General features: G+C 40.6%; 1 protein-coding gene across 1 annotated transcript in view; it reads left to right on the forward strand.

Annotated features, from left to right (window-relative positions):
* The first annotated feature begins 674 nt into the window (after window positions 1–674).
* The window catches only part of LOC133460710 (venom phosphodiesterase CdcPDE), a 60539-nt gene continuing 36979 nt past the window's right edge, over window positions 675–24234 (forward strand). Inside the window, exons 1-11 of the mRNA XM_061741445.1 lie at window positions 675–768; window positions 2058–2145; window positions 4851–4979; window positions 5095–5220; window positions 9348–9408; window positions 10906–11003; window positions 13773–13852; window positions 16058–16177; window positions 17364–17473; window positions 23433–23498; window positions 23632–23704. Of these exons, the coding sequence (XP_061597429.1) occupies window positions 724–768; window positions 2058–2145; window positions 4851–4979; window positions 5095–5220; window positions 9348–9408; window positions 10906–11003; window positions 13773–13852; window positions 16058–16177; window positions 17364–17473; window positions 23433–23498; window positions 23632–23704 (996 nt within the window). The 5' untranslated portion in view covers window positions 675–723. The remainder of the gene's footprint in view (window positions 769–2057; window positions 2146–4850; window positions 4980–5094; window positions 5221–9347; window positions 9409–10905; window positions 11004–13772; window positions 13853–16057; window positions 16178–17363; window positions 17474–23432; window positions 23499–23631; window positions 23705–24234) is intronic.

Here is a 24234-nt window from a genome sequence, read left to right on the forward strand (position 1 = left end):
TGCAGCTCCTCCTTTACTGGCAGCAAAGTATGACTCAGTATTCCAGATCATCTAAGCATAATTAATAATCCATTACTTGCTCATGCAATAGTCAGTTTTACTACTTTCAGTTGAATGAGTTAATTAGTTATTATTTGTGACTTTGATCTCTAATATCTGTTACTGACAACAAACTTCACAGAATACTTACAGGACTGTCTCAGAAAATTAGAATATTGTGATTTTCTGTAATGCAACTACAAAAACAAAAACGTCATACATTCTGGATTCATTACAAATCAACTGAAATAATGCAAGCCTTTTATTATTTTAATATTGCTGATCATGGCATTGGCATTACAGTTTAAGAAAACTCAAATATCCTATCTCAAAAAATTTGAATATTCTGGGAATCTTAATCTTAAACTGTGTAAACCATAATCAATAAAGAACTTTATCACAATATTCTAATTTTCCTGTATTCATTGCTTCATTTCAGCCCATTTTTATTTATTTATTTTTAATTAGGGTTAGAATGTGTCAAAACTATCACCGTCTATCTGCTTTTTGATGGAATGAAAGCGCAGAAATGTGAAGCGATCTATAAGTACCAGTAATCAGCTGCTTATCTAAAGACTGCTCTTGGTCCAGAGGTCGTACTACCATAACGCTGTTCAGTGTTTCCCCTCTGTTTGTCTTTGATCCGTCTGTCCGTTTGCTGTCAGTGTGTGCAGCCACAGACTTATGGTAGCCATGGAGTGGGTGAAGAAAAACAAAAAGAGGATCGTTGTAAGTATTGTTTGATTGTTTGGAGGTCTGAATTGATGCTAATGGAGTAAACCGTGTTGCTCTGCCTCTTCGTTTCCACCTTAAAGGTGTGCGACTTGTATTGAACTTTAAATGGTGTGGTGCCAAGGGCAACCCCCTTGTTATTTTTTTTTGCACGAGCTGTTTAGGTTTTTCGCAAGAAACCAAACCAAAAAGATCTATTGTGATGTGCCTGTCTTTACATAATAGTAAGCATATGTTCGATTTCAGATAGAGTCTTCATAAGTAATATTAATAAAGCACCCTATGCTTTGAAAGTGCATATTATTATTAGTAATATTGTATATCTATGCAATGTTCCACATATTTATGTATGTTAGATTATAGCACATTATATCTTACTGCAGTAATTCTTTTAGTGCAAGTAGAAGCTGAAATTGAAATGATTTACCTGATTGTGGCTGACGCTCTTCACATACCTCAAAATATCCTCCTCCATCATGCAGTTTCTAACTGCATGATTTCTAGCTGCAGAACTACAACTACAACGTGTCCTACATGATCTTAAAAACATTCCCACAAATAATGAAACAGACAGCTTTTCCAATGGCGCATATCTGTTTATTTGATTTATTCATTTTTGTTAGTTCTCTTTTGCTGAACTTGGAACTTAGATAAACTCTTTTACGTGGCGAGACATTTCCGATTATGAAGCAGGCAGGGTGTAAAAATTGAAAAAAAAAAAAAAAAAATTGAAACATTGATTGATTGAGTTTAATGAATCGCATATGAAAGTAGTCTACTTCCACTTTTGTTTGTTTAAAGAGCCTGATGCTTTATAAAATACAATTGCTCCACCATAAACAGATACTATAAATGTGAGTAATTTAATCAAAGCTATTAAACTGGTTTACAACCTACATCAATTTACATGACCTCAAACGTGACGAAGGCTTTTATGACAGCACGACAGCAATGTGAATTGCAAGTATAAACATGCTGGAACTGCCCAGGAATGTTAAAGGGATGACATGCGGCTATAATCTTTGACGTTCATTTTTGTAAATAAGTCATGAAACCCCTCGGGGTTCCCTCTCAAAATAATCCTGGCAACGGCATAAATAAAAAGGCACGGGCCTGTCCTGAACAAGCAGGGAACCGGTTCAAGTTTATCAAGTTCATGTTGCAGCTTGTCAGGTAAAGCTTAACTCAAGTCGTCATTTGCTCTAGTGCACATGTAAGAAGTCTATTTTTATATCCCTTGGTGTCTGCGTGTGTGTGTTTTCATTGTATGCATGTGTGTGAGACAGATTGGTGTCTTGGCTGTATCGATTGTGACGTTAATCCTCGGTCTTGGACTTGGCCTAGGACTCGACTTGCAGAGATGTAGAAACAAAGGTGCTGTCAGAAAACACGCAAATGCACACACACTTTTTTTCCAGCATGCACACGTGTCTGCATAAGCTCACTTCCTTGGAAATACTTGTTAGTGACATATAAAGCAACTAAGGAAATTTTCAACTATGACTTTTCACAAAAGTATAAGTTTACAGAAATATCAGCGGTGGCTCACAGGAAGTTTTGTAATCTTCTTGCATTCTTCTTGTCCTACGACTGCTGCCTGGTTTTTGAGTAATGGCTTGAAGAGCGTCTGGAAAGTTTATAAATGTGTTCATGAACTCTTTTGCGTTAATGGAAGCGCAGGTAATGCAGTTGCCTCACAGCTGGAGGTCTAATTCTCACCGGGGACGCTGTGGGTGCTGAGTGCGTGTTAGGTTCCCCAATGACTTCAGCACCCACGCCCTGGGCGGGGTTGGCGAGTTTGCATGTTCTCCCCGTGATCCCTTGGGTAGCTAACGTGAGCTATACCCTCACAAAAACATGCACACAGTCCTGGGGCCTCATTTATAAAAGAGTGTGTTGGATTCATACTAAAAGTGCACGTAAACCCAAAAGCCGAAATTGGCGGACGCAAAAAAAAATCTGGATTTATAAAACCGTGTGCACGCACACTTGCACGCAATGTTCGCTTTATAAATCACAGTCCAGCTGGAAGGTTGCGCAGGTGAATTTGCCTCATATCCCGCCCTCTACACGCCCACTTCATACCATAAATGGGCAATGCAAAGTAGTATTTACATATGAATGAGCCTGCTGAGCATGCGCAGCGTCTTCCTGCAGCCTGTTTCTGCTGTGCGTCAGGATGAATGAGACTGTCGAGCAACCGTGCCACTAAATTTCACGGAGACTGAGATCGAGATGTGGATGAGGTGGAGGCCAGGAAAACGACATTATTTGGTGGTCACAGTAAAAGTAGAAAAAGTATATAAAATAGTATAAAATAAAGCGAGTGAGTGGCAGCACGCCGTTGCTGCGCTAAACAGCGTGAGTGCCACTGACAGATCTGTTGCAGAAAAAAAAGAAGTGGTGTGATTTGAAGGTGGAGGCCAAGAGGTACGGAGCCCCTAAAGGGACACAGATTTTTTTATATATATAATGAGTTTTACGTGCGCGCATGAAACCTTTAAGGCTGACTTATGGTTCCGCGTTACACCAACGCAGAGCCTACTGCGTAGGTGCGCGTCGCCGCGTAACCTACGGCGTAACCCTACAGCGTAACCCTACGGCGTAACCCTACGGCGTAGGCTCTGCATCGTTTTAACGCGGAACCATAATTTAGGCTTACGCGCGTGCGTAAAACTCATTATATATTAAAAAAAATCTGAGTCCCTTTAGGTGCTCCGTAGAGTGGCCCGGCACTCATTTGTTCTGTCCTCAGTCACTCTACAGTGTTGAAGTGGTGGGTGACGAGGAGGTTCCCGGCGTGTCCTGCACCGCGGCTGCAGCAGCACCAGAGTCCTGACTGACGCTGTGCTCCAAACACAGAGGGACACGATCAGCACTTTTATATTATAAGTCTGATATGTGATGACATTAAGAGTATGACATGAAACTGGCTTCATTTCACCACCTCAGTGCCTGCGTCGCCAGTTCCCCATATCTTAAGACTGTTCCTGCGCGAGGGTCAGGGTTGGCGTAGGGATAGGCACATTTTTCAGTTAGTTTTTTCTTTTTAAATCCCAACCTTTGCGTAGAAGGTGGTTTGCGCATCTTTCAAGCCCTGTTTTGTGATGGGGTGGGGAGGATCTGGCCGGAATAACGTGATCCTTCCACGCGCTACGTCCGGCCGGAGAAACCCCACCCTGTCTGGTGAAAAGAAGCTGTTCACTCCTCAGGTTAAGGAGGAAACCTGAGCTCAGTGCGGGGCCTTCCAGGGTTGGTAGAGGGAGCAATGCCCAGGACTGACTTAGGTAGGAGCACTGGGTGATAAAATGGCGAAAAAAATATTTTTAAAGCATAAATAAATTTAAATAAAAAACTCCTTTCAAACAACCTTTGAAGCTATTTGCAGGTATAACCAGCAAAGGTCTGAAACATTGGTGAAAGTTACAGTTTTACATTACTTTTCCATAAAATGTAAGTGACTCACAATCATAGACAAATATAATACATTTAAGCTGGTGGCACACAATAACTTACATTTTCTCATGTCTTTCTTGAACAGACCCATTAAATGATGTGTACACTCAGAGCCTCAGAACTACTACCCTGATGTACTGATGTTCACTCGGGTCAGATCGTCTGATTGGTCCTCCCACAGACTTCTGGCATAAATTCATTCACAAAGCGTTTCTTGATTAGCTCCCATCCCATCTACACTTAGCCTCCAAAAGGTTATTCTTTTACCAGTACGAAGTAGTCTAATCTGACACAGGGGGAAAAGAGATATTTAAATATGTTAATCCAAACTTTTGGAATCAGCTCCAATCCCTCTTGAACCGTAAGGATCCAGTCTCCCTTCACAAAGCATGAGCATATTATAAATGTTTTACATGCATCAGTATCTAGCTGCAGATACTGTGGGTGGTCATGACCGTACTTATATATATGTATATATGTATATGTATATATATATATATATATATATATATATATATACAGTGTATGTATATTGTATATATATATATATATATATATTTATATGTTTATATATGAATAGATAGATAGATAGATATTTATTTTAGTTATGATTTATGTTTCAGTCAACACCTCCTGCAGAAACAGATGCTATGAGCCCTTTGACGATGACGTTCCTGGCTGCAGATGTGACACAAACTGCATGTCCACAAACAGCTGTTGCTATGACTACCATGACACCTGCACCGTTGCAAGTAAGACCCTGTTCCTTATTATTTCAATAGCAGAGACTAACATTTAACGTCATAGTACATCTGTTACATCCGTAAAAACAAACATCTGTTACGTACCCGTCTCCATCCCCTCCAGCCCAGCAGTGGCAATGCACAAAGCTGCGCTGCGGTGAGAAGAGGCTGACCGAGAGCAAATGTCACTGCTCTGACGACTGTCTCGCTTCAGGAGACTGCTGCACAAACTACAAGCACATCTGCCACGGTGAGACTGCAGCGCACACAGGCAATGGCCACACTACTGTATACGCTATGCAGGTCGTCTGATTCGTCATGCACAAGTTTAGGCCAGAGAAGTTCTTTTTTTTCTCAGTTGCCGTTAATATTAGTATCTTCCTTTTGAAAAGTACTAATCATACTTTAAAGATTATTTTCGAGATGATGGGAATGGAAGAGAGGAAAGCATTGAAACATCAAGGTTTGTTAACATCTTGCTACATGCTCTAGAGCAGTGTCTCCCAACCTGGGGTCTGGGCCCCCCCTGCGGGGGCTCCAGAGATCTCTGGGGGGGCGCGAAACTTTGTCTGCTTTGAAATTATGCAGTTGTAAAAATTATATTTGCGAATGAGTCATTCATAAGACATTGTTAGGAATAATTTATGAATGTCTTGAATATTTTTTGTTTTTTATACACTGGTGACAAACACAGGAAATAATTTTATTCCTTATTATTATATCATTACTCAACATTTAATCTACTCCGACAGGTTGTTAAAGGAAAAATGTAAAAAAAATGTTGGTCTCATATTAAAAGAGACATTTTTCAGAAATATTTTTATGTCCTTTTGTGCGTATTTTATACATTGGTGACATTGGAGAAAAACAAAGGCATATGTATAGAGAGTAAACCAAAGAGAAATGTATCAAAAAAACATAATTAATGTTCATTTTCAATGTTTTCAATTAAAGACTATTTTGGTGCTATTACGTACGGGTCGGGGGGCCTGGCTGGTCTTAGACACAAGTAGGGGGGGGAAACAAGGAAAAAAGGTTGGGAACGACTGCTCTAGAGAATTGTATTCAATGGAACTTTTCACATACTTCTTCACATTGCAACATTGCAATCCTCCCTGAGTCTGACATCAGGGACTGGTTAAACCCACGCAACACAGATCAAGATGTTTGTATTTCAGCAGAAAACAGATTTCTCAGAACTACCGGTATATTTCCAGGTTGCCTTAAAGGAGCATGAGGCAGGATTGAGGCAGGATTTATGAAAATAATTCGTATACGTTTTAAGTTTTCTAGTAATAATGTCAGATGAAGCGTTCCAAACCAAAAAGAATGAGCCCTCTAGTGTATCTCTCCGTTGCCTTGAACAGGCTGTGTGCTGCAAAATGTGCTGCAATTCCGGGCCGGAATTTCCCGCGCTGTCCTGCGGATGTGACGTCACATGACGCTGCATGTGCGTTCTCCCCGTACTCCCGTGCCGGCTTCACTGTTGGCTGCAGTACCCCTAACGGCCGTCGTGGTGAAGGGTGGCGCTAGAGAGTCTCATTTCTTAAAAGGAGCCTCAAGCTCCTTTAAGTGCACATGCATGTATGCAACAGCATATAAATTATAAACACTCACCGGCCACTTTATTAGGGACACCTGTCCAACTACTCAAGTTTCTAACCAGCCAATCACATGGCAGCAACTCAATGCATTCAGGCATGTAGACGTGGTCAAGACGATCGGCTGCAGGTTAAACCGAGCATCAGAATGGGGGAAAAGGTGATTTACGTGACTTTTAACGTGGAATGGTTGTTAGTACCAGACAGGATGGTCTGAGTATTTCAGAAACTGCTGATCTACTGGGATTTTCACGCACAACCATCTCTAGGGTTTGGAGAGAGTAGTTCGAAGAAGAGGTCAGAGGAGAACGGCCAGACTGGTTCCAGCTGATAGAAAGGCAACAGTAACTCAAATAACCACTGTTGAAACCGAGGTTTGCAGAAGAGAATCTCTGAACGCACAACACGTCCAACATTAAGGCGGATGGGTTACAGCAGCAGAAGACCCCACCGGGTGCCACTCCTGTCAGCGAAGAACAGGAAACTGAGGCTACAATTCACATAGACTCACCAAAGCTGGACAACGCTGCCTGGTCTGCTGAGTCTCCATTTCTTTTGAGACATTCGGATGTTCGGGTCAGAATCTGGCGTCAACAACATGAAAGCATGGATCCATCCTGCCTCGTATCAACGGTTCAGGCTGGTGGTGAGGGTGTAATGGTAGGGGGGTATTCTCCTGGCACACTTTGGAACCATTAGTACCAACTGAGCATCGTGTCAACGCCACAGCCTACCTGAGTATTGTTGCTGACCATGTCCATCCCTTTATGACCATAGTGGACCATCTTTTGAAGCTACTTCCAGCAGGATAAGGCACCAGGTCATAAAGAATCATCTCAGATTGGTTTCTTGATCATGACAATAAGTTGCTACTCAAACGGCCTCCACAGTCACCAGATCTAAGTCCAATGAAACCTTTGGGATGTGGTGGAACGGGAGATTCTCATCATGGATGTGCAGCTGAAAAATCTGCAGCAACTGCGTGATGCTGTCATGTCAATACGAACCAAACTATCCTGTACCTTGTTGAATCTACGCCACAAAGGATTTAGGCAGTTCTGAAGGCACCGGTACCAGCAAGGTGTAGCTAGTAAAAAAAGTGGCAAGTGAGTGCATATATAATTTATTTATGTATTTTTTTCTTTGACAAAAAATTAAAAAATCATGGGTCACAAGATTTCTCTTTTTAACTGCAAGCTACTCTGGGAAAGCAGAGCAATGACCCCAAACTGAACCAGAAGCAGTGGCGCAAAAAGTGGGTAAATTCTATGACAACCAACTGGCCCGGGAGGCTCGATGACAACCAGTGCTCTGCTCTGGCAACATGAAAACCAGTGATCACAATACATCCTTTTGTACACATTTCTTTTCATCAGTTTCAAGTTCAGACTTCAGCATACATGGAAGAACATTTACATAACTACCAAGTTGCTGCTCTGAAGCAACTTTGGATTCCCAGCCAAAGATACAAGGCATCTAAAAAGTATCCAAAAATACTCCTATCATCTCATGTGACAGTTCTGTGTCATTTTATAGATTTTTTTATTTTAATATTCTCTATATTAACAACAGTGAAGCCATTTCACAGCAAACCGATTTTTTTTTTTAAAGCAGCTACTTCAACAGTTTGATTTAAATGAAAGCTTGCCAGCCAACTTGGTGTAACAGCCAGACCTTCTCATTTTTAAACATATTTGCTTTGTTATGTTTTTTGTCCATGTTTTTTTGTTGTTTAATGTAAACTAATCTTCATTTTATATCAGTGGAATGTTTGCTGTGTTGATGAAGCTACTACCACACCTGTGTGTGCTACCTTCCTTCCTTCCTTCCTTCCTTCCTTCCTTCCTTCCTTCCTTCCTTCCTTCCTTCCTTCCTTCCTTCCTTCCTTCCTTCCTTCCTTCCTTCCTTCCTTTCTTCCTTCCTTCCATCCTTCCATCCTTCTTCCCTTCCTTCCTTCCTTCCTTCCTTCCTTCCATCCTTCCATCCTTCTTCCCTTCCTTCCTTCCTTCCTTCCTTCCTTCCTTCCATCCTTCTTCCCTTCCTTCCTTCCTTCCTTCCTTCCTTCCTTCCTTCCTTCCATCCTTCCATCCTTCCTTCCTTCCTTCCTTCCTTCCTTCCTTCCTTCCTTCCTTCCTTCCTTCCTTCCTTCCTTCGATCCTTCTTCCTTCCTTCCTTCCTTCTTCCCTTCCTCTTTCCTTCCTTCCTTCTTTCCTCCTGCTCTCTCCTTCCTTCTTCCATTCCTTGTTTCTCCCTTCCTTCCTCTTTTCTCCCTTCCGTCCTTCCTTCCTTCTTTTTTCCCTTCCTTCCTTCTTTCCTCCTGCTCTCTCCTTCCTTCCTTCCTTCCTTCCTTTTTCCCTTCCTTCCTTCTTTCCTCCTGCTCTCTCCTTCCTTTTTCCCTTCCTTCCTTCCTTCCTTTCTTATTTTCTCCCTTCCCTTTCTCCCATCCTCTCTTCCTTCCTTCTTTCCTTCCTTCTTGCCTCCCTACTTTTCTCCCTTCCTTCCTTCTTTCCTCCCTTCTTCTCTTCCTCCTTCCTTGACCCGAAGACAGCACAGGGGTTAAGAGAATTGTGGCGAGGAGCTTGGACAGCCCTCAGTCACCAGCTCTGGCCTGGTGTGTCTCAACTACCGTTGATTCAGCGTCACAAGCCAGAGGCATTCATTTCAATCTTACTCACAAGATTTAGACATTTACTGGTTTGGCAAATGTAAACTATATCATATGACCATATACAAGCCAATCATTAGTACTTTTTATATTTGTTTTACCTTGGTGTAGGAGAGACGGAGTGGGTGGAGGACAAATGTGAGGACCTATCAACGGCTTCATGTCCAGCAGGGTAAGAACTGAAATCACAGCATCCTCAGATCTAATGATCATTTGTTTGAATAATCCTTTGAATTCTGACTGAAAATGTAATTCCTCTGCTGTTTTTGAAACATTCTGAACTCATAAAGTAACTGCTAAAATAATAGTAATGATAAATAAATGAATAAACAGATTGTCCCTTCTGTTATAAGGTTTTAGTTATTTAAATATTTAAAAAAATATATAGTCAAGTTTTAAGTTAAATATCTGTTCCTTGTTTATGTTCATCTTTGATGGCGCTCTGAACAACATCGTCACCAAACAGTTATAAATATAAAAGCTTTGGTTACGTAACAACAAATCTATTTAGAAAAACCCCAAATCTCAGTGTCAAAATTTTACCTTCACAAACAAGTTTTAAGAGGATTTAATTTTTATTTGTCCACTGTGGTGCTTTTTTTTTTTTTTTTTAATCTGAAACATTTGTTAACAATGCACCTTGCATCCACACCAATATATTTTTTCCCAACATCCTTCTTCATGAAATGAACTTCAACTGAAATGCCTCTAGAAAATACATAGTTAACATAGATTAATTTACTGGTTTGGCAAATGTAAACTATATCGCTGGAGGATAAAATGCAGATCCCTAATGTATACGCAGTGACAGAATGGAACAACAAGCCCTGCAGACTTTATTCCCTTACATCAACAGCTGTCATGCTGCTAAAGTCAGCTTTTAATAACATTGCAACTCAATTTAATTCAAGTCACTTCAATTCAATTTAGTCGCAGTAGTGTCTATTACCATATAAATGGTATTTAGTCACTTTACAGAGAGCCAGAGCATCATCCCCAAGCAATCATCAAATAAACAAAGGGAGGTAATCACTCCCCTAGCAGGCGAAAAACCTTCAGCCAAACAGTAGCAAGGAAAAAAAAACATTGGTACAAAGGCACAAAATATTTATTGGCACAAAGAAAGCCATATATAAAGCAATCTGCAACAGATGTTTTCCTTCTGCTTTCCTTCAGGAAAATGGGCAGTCATGTGACTCGCATTTCTGCCGGTGCACTGTAGCACAATAAAAACAGAGTAAAGTCAACTTAGCCATAGAATTTGTCTTGATTTCATGAACTTTTACATGTTTACGAAGCACTATCTTTATCGTTTTATCCAAACCAGAAATCTGGGAAACTCCCAGAATGCATCAGGGTTGCTGGAAAGCTCAGTTGCTTTAATTCAAAGATGAAAACCTTTGTATTTACTGCTGCATTTCAGTAATCCATCATAATGCACTGCAACGTTTATTTCTTGCCTCTAATTTGTTTTATTCTTTTTAAATGATGTACATCCGTCTTTAATTACTGCTTTTAAACTCTTACTTTAATGCATTTTTTAAAAATCTTTTTATGTCAAGCACTTTGAATTGTCTTGTACGTGAAATGTGCTAGACGGATAAACACTCCTCGCCTATCTCACTGGTGCTGATCATCTGCTCCTCATTTATATGTTTTATTGTCACAGCTTTAAGCAACAGCCGCTGCTCCTTGTATCGTTGGATGGACTGAGGGCTGACTACCTGGACACGTGGAGCTATCTCGTACCTGTTCTGGACAAACTGAGTAAATCTCAACCACGTTATATTTTGTGTTACCGATGCTACCAATATTGATGTTTTCATTGCAAATATCAATGCTATGCATGTGTGTTCAAAAAGCTTTTAACATTGTGTTGCTGGGCTGTGCTGTGCTGGGCCACTGGGGCGAGAAGGGAGTGGTGAAAGAATGATGGTCTGTTATGATATGGTAGTTGTTCGGACCCAGATGTAGGAGAGATCCAGGTGAGATCCAGGTCAACACAGTCAAATTTCAGGGTGCCGTCCTCGGGGCCGGGCAGACCAGCAAGACAGTCTGGGGGGCCGTCCTCGGGACTGAGCAGACGGGTCAGAGGGTCATTCTTGGGACTGAGCAGACGGGTCAGAGGGTCATTCTTGGGACTGAGCAGACGGGTCGTGGGGTCGTTCTCGGGACTGGGCCCTTGGCTCCGGGAGACATAGAACCCGAGGGGCCGGCTGAGGGGGACAAAGAGTCCCAGACCATCACTGGAACAGCAACATGGCGAGGTGCGTCCGGGACCACCGCTGGAGCAGGAATAGACTGGGGCTGGTGCCGACGTCGTTTCCCCTGGGGTTTGTTGAGGAATTTATCAAACCAGTTAAGAAGTCCGCTTTGTGGTTTATAAGTTTTTATTCAGCCGGCGGTCAGCAGACCTACACAGACGCAGTGTCTTGGTCGGTGTGCTGACCTCGAGTGATGTTGTAACCAGGTTTTTATACAAGAAGTTTAACAGGAATACACAAATCAGGCGAGAGACAAAAGTAATTTACAGTCGGATGTAATATGTGGCTAAATGTCATTATCAGACATTTGGCATGACTGTCACAGACTTCAAAATTACCCCATAGGGTGTTCTCGTGATTCAAGTCTGTTTGAACCAACTTCCAGGTGTCGGGATCTGCACGGGGGGTAGGAAGTTGGGTAGGAAGTTGGAGCTACCTCAAAGGTCTTGAGTCCAGTTCAAAGCCCTGCAGGGGGCCACGTGCTACAATGCTTCATCAGGTTGAACACACCTGGGCCCCCCTCGAGCCAGGTGTGTTCCCCAGAAGGGGGAGGAAGAGGCTGGGGTGCGTCCAGGACCCCCACCGGAACAGGCTGGGGCTGGCGGCAGGTCCCTGTCCTCTTCACCATACGGTGGCAGAACTCCACTTGGTCACCGTAGAAGAACTCCTACAGATCCACATTCTTTCCTGGTGGGTCCATGCTGGCTGGTCCGTTCTGTTATGATATGGTAGTTGTTCGGACTCAGATGTAGGAGAGAGCAGGAGGCCGGAGGCGGGAGTTCTCAAAAAAAGCAGGATTTATTTCAAAGTAACAAAAGGCGCTGCTTAGCAGGATACAAAAAACTAACGCTTTACACAGGGATCAAAACTGGGCTCAGGAAAAACACAGAGGGATGAAACAATACGGACCAGCAGGCAGCAGGGGAAAGACAAGAATAGATATACACAAGGGATAACGAGACACAGGTGCAGACGATGAGGGCAGATGGGAAACAGGAAGGTAAAACCAGAACTTTAACACAAGAGCACGGGTTTCAAAATAAAACAGGGAGGGTGAAACCCTGACATGCTCCATGTCATTGTCAGTGGCTGTATGTTGCTGTATCTGTGTGAATGGGTTTCCATTGTCTAGCCTGGGTTTGGGACTCTTTACCGTTGTGCTTGCCTGGGTGGCTCCTTGTTGGGGGGTTCCCGCGCTCCATGCGGGTCTCCGCGTCCCCCCGTTGCTCTTGCAGCTTGCCTTTGGCTCTGGGGTTTCCACCTTGGGCATCGCGTTGGTCCCGGGACACTACTGTCTTAGGCTATATAATAATGGCATTTTGTCCATCTTGCTAAGTACAGGTTTTAAGTCATAGGCTGTGGGTAATTTGTTCCATTGATCATATTTCTGCTGCAATGTCCAACCATTGGCTCAGTCCAGGTGAGTCCATCTTCAGGCAATTTCTTGTAATGGCTTTCTTAGCTGCAAGAGATATGTATATGTCCTCTTTATTTATTACATCCTCTGGAATCACTCCTAAGTAAATAACTCTGGGATCTTTAGGAATCTCATATCCCAAAACTTTCCCCATGGTTCTTAGTATCCCATCCCAAAATGCCTGTATTTTCTTACATGACCAGAAAAGATGAGAGTGGTTGGCACTCGCACTGTCTCCAGCAATATTGTTGCTCACCCAGTTGTTTATTTTTAATTTTTGGAGTAATAAAAAAAAACTTTTCCAACCAAATTCCCTCCATCTTTTGGCGCTGGTTGAGGTGTGTTGGGTCGTATTCATGGAGTCCCAATCCCCCTCTGACAACTCTATGTTAAATTCTTTTGCCCATTTGGCTTTTATGTACATTGTATTTTTTCCCTGTTGCTTCAGTAAACCTGGGGGGATGTTTTCACCTTGCATACACACATTTACACAGACACACATGCCTGCTCACTTACTTACAGTAGATGCTCACTCCACAGTTTTGGGGACAAATAACTGCAGTGGTCTGGATTCAGTTTTAGAGACCTGGGATGGTTCTGTCTCTGCCTGCTTCTGTGTTTTGCTTGTTACTCTCTCTCTTTTCAGATTCCTAATGATTCTCTGCCTGTTGTGTGTTTCTTGTCTTTTAGATTTGCAGCAGATGCTGCAAATCTAAAATGCTGCAGAAAAGTAACCTCCTGATCAATCAGCTGCACCGTTTTTCTGAAGAATGCCTCAAAGCATTTCATCCTGTCCAGATGTCGATGATAATGTCAACTTATTTATTCATTTATTTTTTTCTCTGCTTTTTATAGAGAACTGTGGAACATCAGCACCATACATGCAGGCAGCATTTCCAAGCAAGACTTTTCCTAATCACTACACACTTGTAACGGTAAAGGTGTTATGGTTTTGATAGTTCCTGTTTTATTTGGAAGCCCGTGTCTTTGTGTTTCAGTTCTGGTTTGACTTTCCTGTTTCCCATCTGCCCTGATCGTCTGCCCCTGTGTCACCTTAACCCTTCTGTGTATATCTGGTGTTGTTTTTCTCTTGCTCCCTCCTGGTCCGTACTGTTTCCTCCCTCGATGTCTCATGCCATGGTTTTGGATGTTTACCAAGTTTATGCTCTGTTTTGTTTTATGTTTTTGCTGAGCAATCCTGCTCAGCAGCGTTTTGGTTTTGTTTAAGTTAAGTTAATCACATTTTTTGGAACTCCTGCCTCCTGCTCTCCTACGTCTGGGTCCTACTCCAACCGCATTCCTAACAAAAGACACTCACATGGAAGAGCCCAAAGTCATGCAAGCATCCACATCCACATTCACGTGGGGCTTGTGTTACCCTTTTAAAAACAAGTGCCACAGAGAAATGTTTGACATGAATCTTATCACATTAATATCCACATGTATGTGTCAAGAGTAGGGTTGCAAAGCTGTGGAAAATTTCCGGTAAATTTCCGTAAACTTTCCGTAAACTTTCCATGGGAAGTTAAGCTGGGGAATTTTGGAAATATTCCAAATTGGAAACTTTCCATGGGAATTATGGGAATTATGGGAATTTATGGGAATTATTGGGAATTTATGGGAATTTATGGGAATTAACTGGAAATTGGGGGTAATTTAAACAAACTGTATCATATCCAAACGTTAGTCCCTAACTTACCAGCTAGCTAGCTACTGTGTTAATACATTTTTATTGAATATTTGCAAGTTAAACATTAATACCATTATAGATCAAATATGTTTACCCCATAATATTATCAAAACTTACTTGACTTTATATAGTCCGTGGGCTCAAATGTGTGGCTTCAATAGTCTTGTGCTTTGAGCTCAAATGTGTGGCCTCCAGGCTTCAAGCAATCACCTGTGCATGTGATGGAGGAATGCACAGTGCCTGTAGGGGGCGTGGCCTCAATAGCCCTGCAGTAAGCTGTGTGCATGTGATGGAGGAATGCACAGTGCCTGTAGGGGGCCTGGCCTCAATAGCCCTGCAGTAAGCAATGTGCTGTGTGCATGTGATTGAGGAGTGTACTCATGTACCCATATATTCCCATTAATTCCCATTGAAAGTTTCCAACTTTGAAAATTCCCGGAATTTTGCAACCCTAGTCAAGAGGTTGTTGTACTGCATAAACAGCTGTGCAATTAACAGAAGAATTCTAAGCTGTGCGTCAGACAAATCCCTGGAACTGGAGTTTTCCAAAAAAGTTTACTTGGAAAAGAGGAAGACACTCAGGCTGTTATGTTAATTTCTCACAAAGTAAAAGCTTTTCAGTTGCTTTTTTTCGTCTTACAAATACACAGTTCGAAGTACACAGTTTTCCAAAGGCATGCAGGCCTACACTGTAAGAAAAGCCTGTAGAAACTACCGTAAAAAACTGTGAAATAGCAACGGTGAAGGACCGTAAATGTTACAGATGAAAATCTTTGCTGACATTGTGTCAGAGTTTGTCTCTCTAACGTGTAATAACTCATTTAATGAAGACATTACTGAAATAATTCTATGATAGTATGTAGATGTTTATTTCACAACAAAACCTCGCTATTAATACTACAAAATATATTACACAACACACAATCTTTTAATAAAATAAGCGGAAAAATTCAGTCAAATTACTGTCTTATACTTAAGACTTACTTAATTACTTATAATGAGGCTTTTACCGATTAATAATGCCTCTATTTTGATGTTTTACAGTGAAATTTAATGGGATTAGATGTAAAATAAGCAATGGCTGCACGTAAATTGTACAGGAGAAAATAGCTTTAATGAATTTATAGTCATGCTAATTTGGCTGAAAATGTTGAATGTTGAATTGACCAGTTTTGTAAGTAAATTGTATGATGTTTTTTGTAAAGGATTACAGTTTGAAATAGTAAAATTTACAAGTTGTTCTGTAATGTGTTTTACAATCCGCTGTATCTTTTACAGTATTATTCTGGCAACCACAGCTGCCAGTTTGTTTCCGTAAAAACAACGTTTTTTTTCTTACAGTGTACTTGACACATAACACACGTCTTTGCGACTCATCTCAATGTTTCTGTCCCGTGCTTGGTGTTTAATAACTGTTATGTCTCTTCCTTTCTCTCCCTTTCACTACCAGGGTCTCTACCCAGAGTCAAATGGTCTAATTGACAACTTTATGTATGACCCAGTGTTTAATGCAACTTTCAGCTTGTCCAGTCCTGAGAAAGATAACCCTGCCTGGTACTACGGACAACCAGTGAGTCCTGTTTGGTTGGAGCTAAGTCTTGGATAAGTTAATCTTTTCTTGTTAATACGTTGTCAAAGATATACCAATATACCACTGTATGAATAGAAAAGATAAAATGAAAAATGTTATCTGTTTAATATTTTGATATGCATTGTTAATCTTAAGTTGTGAAAGCAGATACAGATCATTGAGCATGTGCAGTACTCGAGTTGTAAAATAAAATCAGGGGGGATGGTGGATTTTATCATATGGTGCCAGATAATTTGAGCTGATTACAAATAATATAATATATTACAAATAAAAGCACTGACCAAAACACCTGCAGAAATACTGCAGGAATGACATAGCAGCAGTCAAATGCAGCCTTCTGTAAGCTTTAAATATCCACTGGACTTACATCAAATACATCAAAACACAAAAATAAAAAACTGTTTTCTGAATTTATCAATATGATTCTCTCCTTCACAGGATAAGTAAAATGGATCACTGCAAAAACTCAAAATAAGAATATGTGTCTTACTTCTAGTTAAAATGTTTCATTTTAGTAAAATAAATCTTATTTCACTTAAAACAAGAATCATCACTGGAAAAAACAACAATTTTCACCTGTTTCAAGTAGATTTTCACTTGAAATAAGTAGAAAAATCTGCCAGTGGAACAAGATGTTATTGCTTGTAATGAGAAGTTACTTGAAACAGGTGAAAATTGTCAAATGAGTTATTTTTCTGGTGATGACTCTAAATGTTGAAATAGCAGTAAAACCACATTCATTGATGAAATGACATAAGGGATGGAAAGGGGGGATGGCAGTTTTACAGGGGGGATGATTTGGACCGTTTTTATTTCAGGGGGGATGCCATCCCCCTCATCCCCCCTCAACTCCAGTACTGAGCATGTGAAGAAAAATGGGTAATTCGTAACGTTTGGGATACTGAAACCTCAGGAAATGAAATCCATTTCTTTTGGCTTATTGGAGCAATCATGACAAATTGCCTATTTTTGTATATTGAATGATACGTTTTGGTTGTTTACTGGTAACCAATAATTTGACCTTTCATAAAAAGAGTAATATACTTTTCATGACAAGAGGAACATTTTTTATTTTGTCAGACTTCTCATTATTTACTTATATTAAATATGTATTTTTTTTTTTCTGACACATTTCAAAGATTTTAAAAGATTGCTTTTCTTACAGATTTGGCACACAGCGAGGTACCAGGAACTGAAGTCCGGGACCTTCTTCTGGCCAGGGTCGGATGTCAAAATCAACGACAGCTTTCCCAACCTTTACCAACCCTACGATGGGTAAAGTTTATGCTTTTCACAGCCACGCATGACATCAAGTTGCTAGTTATGTAACAAAACCTTCAAGTGAAGTGTTTGAAATGTTTTTGAGAGACTGAAATGATTAGAATTCTGAATCCACACACACTCACCATCTTGTTGCGCAAACTTTCTAGTGGGCCCTCTTTCATTTTTTTTCAATAACGAGGAATACTATACTATATAATAAATACTATAGTTACTAAAGATATACCCCCCGAAATTCAATTTCATTTTGAGTCTGTACTGACTCATAGACATACAAAGAAAGAGATGAAACTATTTATACAAACAGAAGCTGGTTCAAAATAGAAATCATTAGGACTGAGCAGATGAACACAGGTCCTTTAAATTATTTCACATATCACATGATTTGGTTTAACTTTTGCATATTCTTCAAATAAAAGCTGACAGAGCATTGACGTTCCAAACTTATTTAATTTAATTTAATTAATTTCTTTAATTTGTTGGTCTGCTGTTGCCACATATTCTGTTGATATATTTTAACTTCTGCATAGGTTTATCTGGTTTTTCCAGCTACTTATGGGAGCATGTTTGAAGGGTGCCATGCTGACTACATTTAAACATCACTCTGCAGCACCAGAAAGCTCTTAAAGTACTTAATACTATATAAACTCCAAGCCATGAAGAAGAGCTGATCTCAGTAGTGTTTGGTCTTTCTCTTACGGAAGAGTATTAGGGCCAGGCAGGATACAAATAAAAATGATATTTAATTAGGGCCAGGCAGGAGAAAAATAAAAATAATATTTTAGAGGAGAAAGATTTTTTTTCATTATGCACTTCAAGAAAAAAGTCGAAATGTCGAGAAAAAAGTCGAAAAGTCGAGATTAATGTAGAAGTAGAATTTCGAGAAAAAAGTCGAAATGTCGAGAAAAAAGTCGAAATGTCGAGAAAAAAGTCGAAATTTTAAGAAAAAAGTTGAAATGTGGAGAAAAAAGTCGAAAAGTCGAGTTTAATGTTGAAGTACAATTTTGAGAAAAAAGTCGAAATGTCGAGAAAAAAGTCGAAATGTTGAGAAAAAAGGCAAAATTTCGTCCTTATTCACGAAATTTCAACTTTTTTCTCGAAATTGTATTTCAACATTAATCTCGACATTTCAACTTTTTTCTCTACATTTCGTCTTTTTTCTTGAAGTGCACAATAAAAAAAAATCTCTCTTGCCTGGCCCTAATACTCTTCCGTATTCTCTTTACTCTTCTATCCGCTGCTATTCTTCTATCACAGGTAACTCTCTCACTCCTCTCAACTCATTCCACACTGCCTGCACTCTCTTCCTCCCCTCTTTCCCACACTCTGCATTGCACCGAACAGCGTGTAGCTCAAGTATTTGAACTCCTCTTCTCCCTTGTGAGGGGAAGAAAAGAAGCAAATGAGTGCAGTGCTTTTGACCCGGCTTTGGTCTAGAACAGGGGTCGGCAACCCAAAATGTTGAAAGAGCCATATTGGACCAAAAACACAAAAAAAAACAAATATGTTTGGAGCCGCAAAAAATGAAAAGTCTTGTATTAGTTATAACTGGGGGAAGATTTTTTTTTTCATTATGCACTTCGAGAAAAAAGTCGATATGTTGAGAAAAAAATCGAAATGTTGAGAAAAAAGTCGAAATGTCAAGATTAATGTTGAAGTACAATCTCGAGAAAAAGTCAAAATGTCGAGAAAAAAGTTGAAATGTCGAGAAAAAAGTCGAAATGTCGAGAAAAAAGTCGAAATGTCAAGATTAATGTTGAAGAACAATCTTGAGAAAAAAGTCGAAATGTCGAGAAAAAGTTGAAATGTTGAGAAAAATGTCGAAATTTCGTGAAAGAAGTCGAAATGTCGAGATTAATGTTGAAATCTTTGTTAACAGAAATGTAATATTTATTCTACACATTTTTACAACATTGGAAACCGTTCAGAATATCATGTCATGTTTGTCCTCCTACAGAAACCACATTAACACAAAAAATATATTTTTCCCTCCCCCATCTATTTCCATTTTCAATGCTGACCCCTGGTCTAGAAATATATGAGTATGCAGCTCGAATCAATGTCATTGATCAACTATGATGAGGTTTTATCACCTCATTACACTGTTGTTGGAACACCTCTATTGACTCTTTGAGCTGTTTTTTCTCATCATCACCTGTGTTTGTGAAGAAATCCAAAATTCAGTTGTGGATGGGTCTTAGTTCTGCAGGGTAGGCCGACTTCAAAACCAGCCCCACATACTGTAAGTGACACTTTTTATAAGAGCAGTTGAGGAACACTCCCTTTACTGCAGTACTCATCCTGCATGGTAGCTGGTGCTAGTGACAAAAAGGAAACTGCTGTTCTGTAAGAAAAGCAGTTCAACTTTTGAAATATTTTTGGGGAAAATTCTGAAATAATTGAAAGTTCTGCACCTTTGATTTGTTTTTTGAATTGACACCAAAGTCGCCTAGGTAGCACGTGTTGGAACCTCAATTTAGGCTTTGAGATTGAGAACAATGATCTAATTAAGTCAAAGTGCCTTTAAGGTTTGGGGAATGTGCCCTTTCTACAGATGATTAATTTAGTTGACAATAGCACGCCCATTGCTTTGCGTGACTATACACGATTTCTTGATCTTGATCTCAAATGTTGACATTGACCCAAAGTCTCTGATTAGGGGAACATGGGAAAAGTCCAAGAGGGTGACACACACATATTCTTATGGTCTTATGGTCCCGCTCATGGGAAGAGATTAGACTCTCTTTTTTTTCCTGAAATGGCAATGATTATAATGTACAAAAGCAGCATTTTTATCAGTAGATGTTCAATTCAATTTATTTTTTATTTTTTTGTAGTGGATACAAAAAGATACAGTATGGACATAATTCACCATGTAGTTATGATCGTGGCTGGTTAAGCTGAATGTTACACAGTATGTTTGCACTGGAGTAAATATTGTAGAAAACACTCAGACCCAGCTTGTTCTTTCCCTGCTTGTTCTTGTCAAATGCTGGAGAGATGTTATAGATAAAAAGAAATAATAATTATAGTGCGTCACTAAATTGGAATGGTTGGTTGAAAGGTTTTTGGCATTGTGTTGATGCTATTGTTGTTCTCAAGTCCTGGTGGGAATTAAGAATTAACAAAAAAAAACCCTTTCCTGAACATTTTGATGGTGATGTACTCTCTAAAGTACGGCATTATCTTAATTTCTGGTTTTGATGTCATTGGTAACTTATTCATTTCTAGAATGGTCTGAGCAATCTTATGAAAAATGTTAATTATTCATGGAATGTTGCTATAAAATGAGGGTTGCTTGTGACGCCTGTGTTCCACTGAGTGTACAGTAGAAGCACCGCTTACCGGCTGCATTGTGTCAGTTGCTGTGAATCACAGCCATTCTACGGTGGATTAACTGACAAGAAGCACTGCAGAAGCAACCATTCACTCTGCAAGGATAAATATCCATTAACCCTTGTGCTGTCTTCGGGGCAAGGAAGGAGGAAGAGAAGAACGAAGGAAGGAAGGAAGGAAGGAAGGAAGGAAGGAAGGAAGGAAGGAAGGAAGGAAGGAAGGAAGGAAGGAAGGAAGGAAGGAAGGAAGGAAGGAAGGAAAGAAAGAAAGGAAGGAAGGGACAAAGGAAGGAGAGAGCAGGAGGAAGGAAGGAAGGAAGGAAGGGAAGAAGGAAGGAAAGGAAGGAAGGAAGGAAGGAAGGAAGGAAGGAAGGAAGGAAGGAAGGAAGGAAGGGAGGAAGGAAGGAAGGAAGGAAGGAAGGAAGGAAGGAAGGAAGGAAGGAAGGAAGGAAGGAAGGAAGGAAGGAAGGAAGGAAGGAAGGAAGGAAGGAAGGAAGGAAGGAAGGAAAGAAAGAAAGAAAGAAAGAAAGAAAGGAAGGAAGGACGAAGGAAGGAGAGAGCAGGAGGAAGGAAGGAAGGAAGGAAGGGAAGAAGGAAGGAAGGAAGGAAGGAAGGAAGGAAGGAAGGAAGGAAGGAAGGAAGGAAGGAAGGAAGGAAGGAAGGAAGGAAGGAAGGAAGGAAGGAAGGATCAGGAAAGAAGGAAGGGAAGAAAGGAAGAAAGAAAGGAAGGAAGGAAGGAAGGAAGGAAGGAAGGGAAGGAAGGAAGGGAAGAAGGAAGGAAGGAAGGAGAAGGAAGGAAGGAAGGAAGGAAGGAAGGAAGGAAGGAAGGAAGGATCAGGAAAGAAGGAAGGGAAGAAAGGAAGAAAGAAAGAAAGAAGAAAGAAAGAAAGGAAGGAAGGAAGGGAAGGGAAGGAAGGAAGAAGGAAGGAAGGAAGGAAGGAAGGAAGGAAGGAGAGAGCAGAAGGAAGAATGAAAAGAAAGAAGAAAGGAAGAAAGAAAGAAAGAAAGGAAGGAAGGAAGGAAGGAAGGAAGGAAGGAAGGAAGGAAGGAAGGAAGAAGGAAGGAAGGAAGGGAAGGAAGGAAGGGAAGAAGGAAGGAATGAAGGAAGGAAGGAAGGAAGGAAGGAAGGAAGGAAGGAAGGAAGGAAGAAGGAAGGAAGGAAGGAAGGAAGGAAGGAAGGAAGGAAGGAAGGAAGAGAAGGAAAGAAAGAAAGGAAGGAAGGGACAAAGGAAGGAGAGAGCAGGAGGAAGGAAGGAAGGAAGGAAGGGAAGAAGGAAGGAAGGAAGGAAGGGAAGGAAGGAAGGAAGGAAGGAAGGAAGGAAGGAAGGAAGGAAGAAGGAAGGGAAGGAAGGAAGGAAGGAAGGAGATCGGAAGGAAGGAAGGAAGGAAGGAAGGAAGGAAGGAAGGAAGGGAGGAAGGAAGGAAGGAAGGAATGAAGGAAGGAAGGAAGGAAGAAGAAGAAAGAAAGAAAGAAGGAAGGAAGGGACGAAGGAAGGAGAGAGCAGGAGAAGGAAGGAAGGAAGGAAGGGAAGAAGGAAGGAAGGAAGGAAGGAAGGAAGGAAGGATCAGGAAGAAGGAAGGAAGAAAGAAGAATGAAGAAAGGAAGAAAGAAGAAAGAAGAAAGGATGGAAGGAAGGGAAGGAAGGATGGAAGGAAGGAAGTTGAAGTGATGGAAGAGGAAGGAAGGATTGGAAGAGTTGGTTTTTGTTGTAGTTGTTGTGAGATTAGGTTAGTTGTTGTTTGGTTGTTGGTTGGTATTGGTTGGTTGTTAAGGATGAGTTGGAAGGAAGTTGTTGAAGAAGGATTTAGGAAGGATTGTTTTTTGGTTGTTTTGTTTGGTTTTTTTTGTTGTTTGGTGATGTTTGTTGTTGTTTGATTTTTTGTTTTTGTTTGTGTTGTTTTGGTAGGTTGGTTGTTGTTTTTGTTGTTGTTGTTGTTGTTGTTTTTTTTGTGTTGTGTTTGTAGGATTTTGTTGTTAAGGAAGGAAGTTGTAGAAGTTGTAGGAATGGATTGGAAGGAAGGAAGGAGAGAGGAAGGAAGGAAGGATGAGAGAAGAGGAAGGAAGGAGAGGAAGGAAGAAGGGAAGGAGAGAAGCAAGAAGAGGAAGGAAGGGAAGGAAAGAGCAGGAGGAAGGAAGGAAGGAAGGAAGGAAGGAAGGGAGAAAAGAGGAAGGGAAGAAGGAAGGAAAGAGCAAGAGGAAAGAAGGAACAGGAGAATTAGGTCATTTTGACACAAAGACAGTACTAGGGTTAAAAAACGTTCATCCTAACAAGGAACTTGTGAAAAAAATAAATAAAAAAAACATCAATCGTGAGAGCAGAAAGTGGCGTACGCCCGTTTTTTGTGTGTGCAACAGGTTTTGTACATGAGCTTTATCAAGACTATCTTCCACTCTGTTCCCTCTCACTCACTAACCTGATTGAGGAGTACTTGTAAAAGCAGAAAGAGAAGAAGAAACCTGGAGGAGGGAGACTAGAAAACAGAATAAATAAATAAACATGTTAAGCAAACACATAAAACATGTTTGAGTTCCCTTGCCTTTGACACATACTTTTGTTTAAGGTAAAAGGCTTTTCAAGAGCATACCATTTACTCTTGAAGTCTCTGTTTGTTTTCAGCAAAGTGCCATTTGAAGAACGAGTATTTACGGTGCTTCAGTGGTTGCAGCTGCCGGATGATCAAAGGTCTGTCTTACTTTTCAGTTCATTACTTTCAGACTATCATCATAGAAATCAAAGGGGAAAGAAATTCTCAAATTTTAAGATTTGCGTATTTGAATTATCATCAAAAAGGTTTATGAAGCTTCTTTTTTTTCAGACCAGATTTCTACACATTATATCTAGAGGAACCAGATAAATCTGGACACAGCTTCGGTCCGGTCAGCGGAGGGGTGAGGTCACAAGATCGATAATCAGGAAGCAAAAGTTGATCAGTCTTCCTCTGCTATTTCTATCTTACACCGTACCTCCTACCTATCATGTCATATCTCTATTAACCCTAGTACTGTCTTTGGGTCAAAATCACCTAATCTCCTGTTCCTTCTTCCTTCCTCTTTTCTCCCTTCCTTCCTTCCTTCCTTCTTTTTCCCTTCCTTTCCTTCTTTCCTCCCTTCTTTCCTTCTTTTTTCCCTCCCTTCCTTCTTTTCTCCCTTCCTTCCTTCTTTCCTCCCTTCTTTCCTTCCTCCCTTCTTTTCTCCCATCCTTCTTTCTTTTCTCCCTTCCTTCTTTCTTTTCTCCCTTCCTTCTTTCCTTCCTTCCTTCCTTCCCTCCTCCCTTCCTTCCTTCCTTCCTTCCTTCCTTCCTTCCATCCTTCTTTTTCCCTTCCTTCCTTCCTTCATTTTCCCTTCCTTCCTTCTTTTCTCCGTTCCTTCCTTCTTTCCTTCCTTCCTTCTTTTTCCCTTCCTTCCTTCCTTCTTTTCTC

The sequence above is a fragment of the Cololabis saira genome, chromosome 15 (assembly GCF_033807715.1).
Source record: "Cololabis saira isolate AMF1-May2022 chromosome 15, fColSai1.1, whole genome shotgun sequence".
In the NCBI taxonomy this organism is placed as follows: domain Eukaryota; kingdom Metazoa; phylum Chordata; class Actinopteri; order Beloniformes; family Belonidae; genus Cololabis; species Cololabis saira.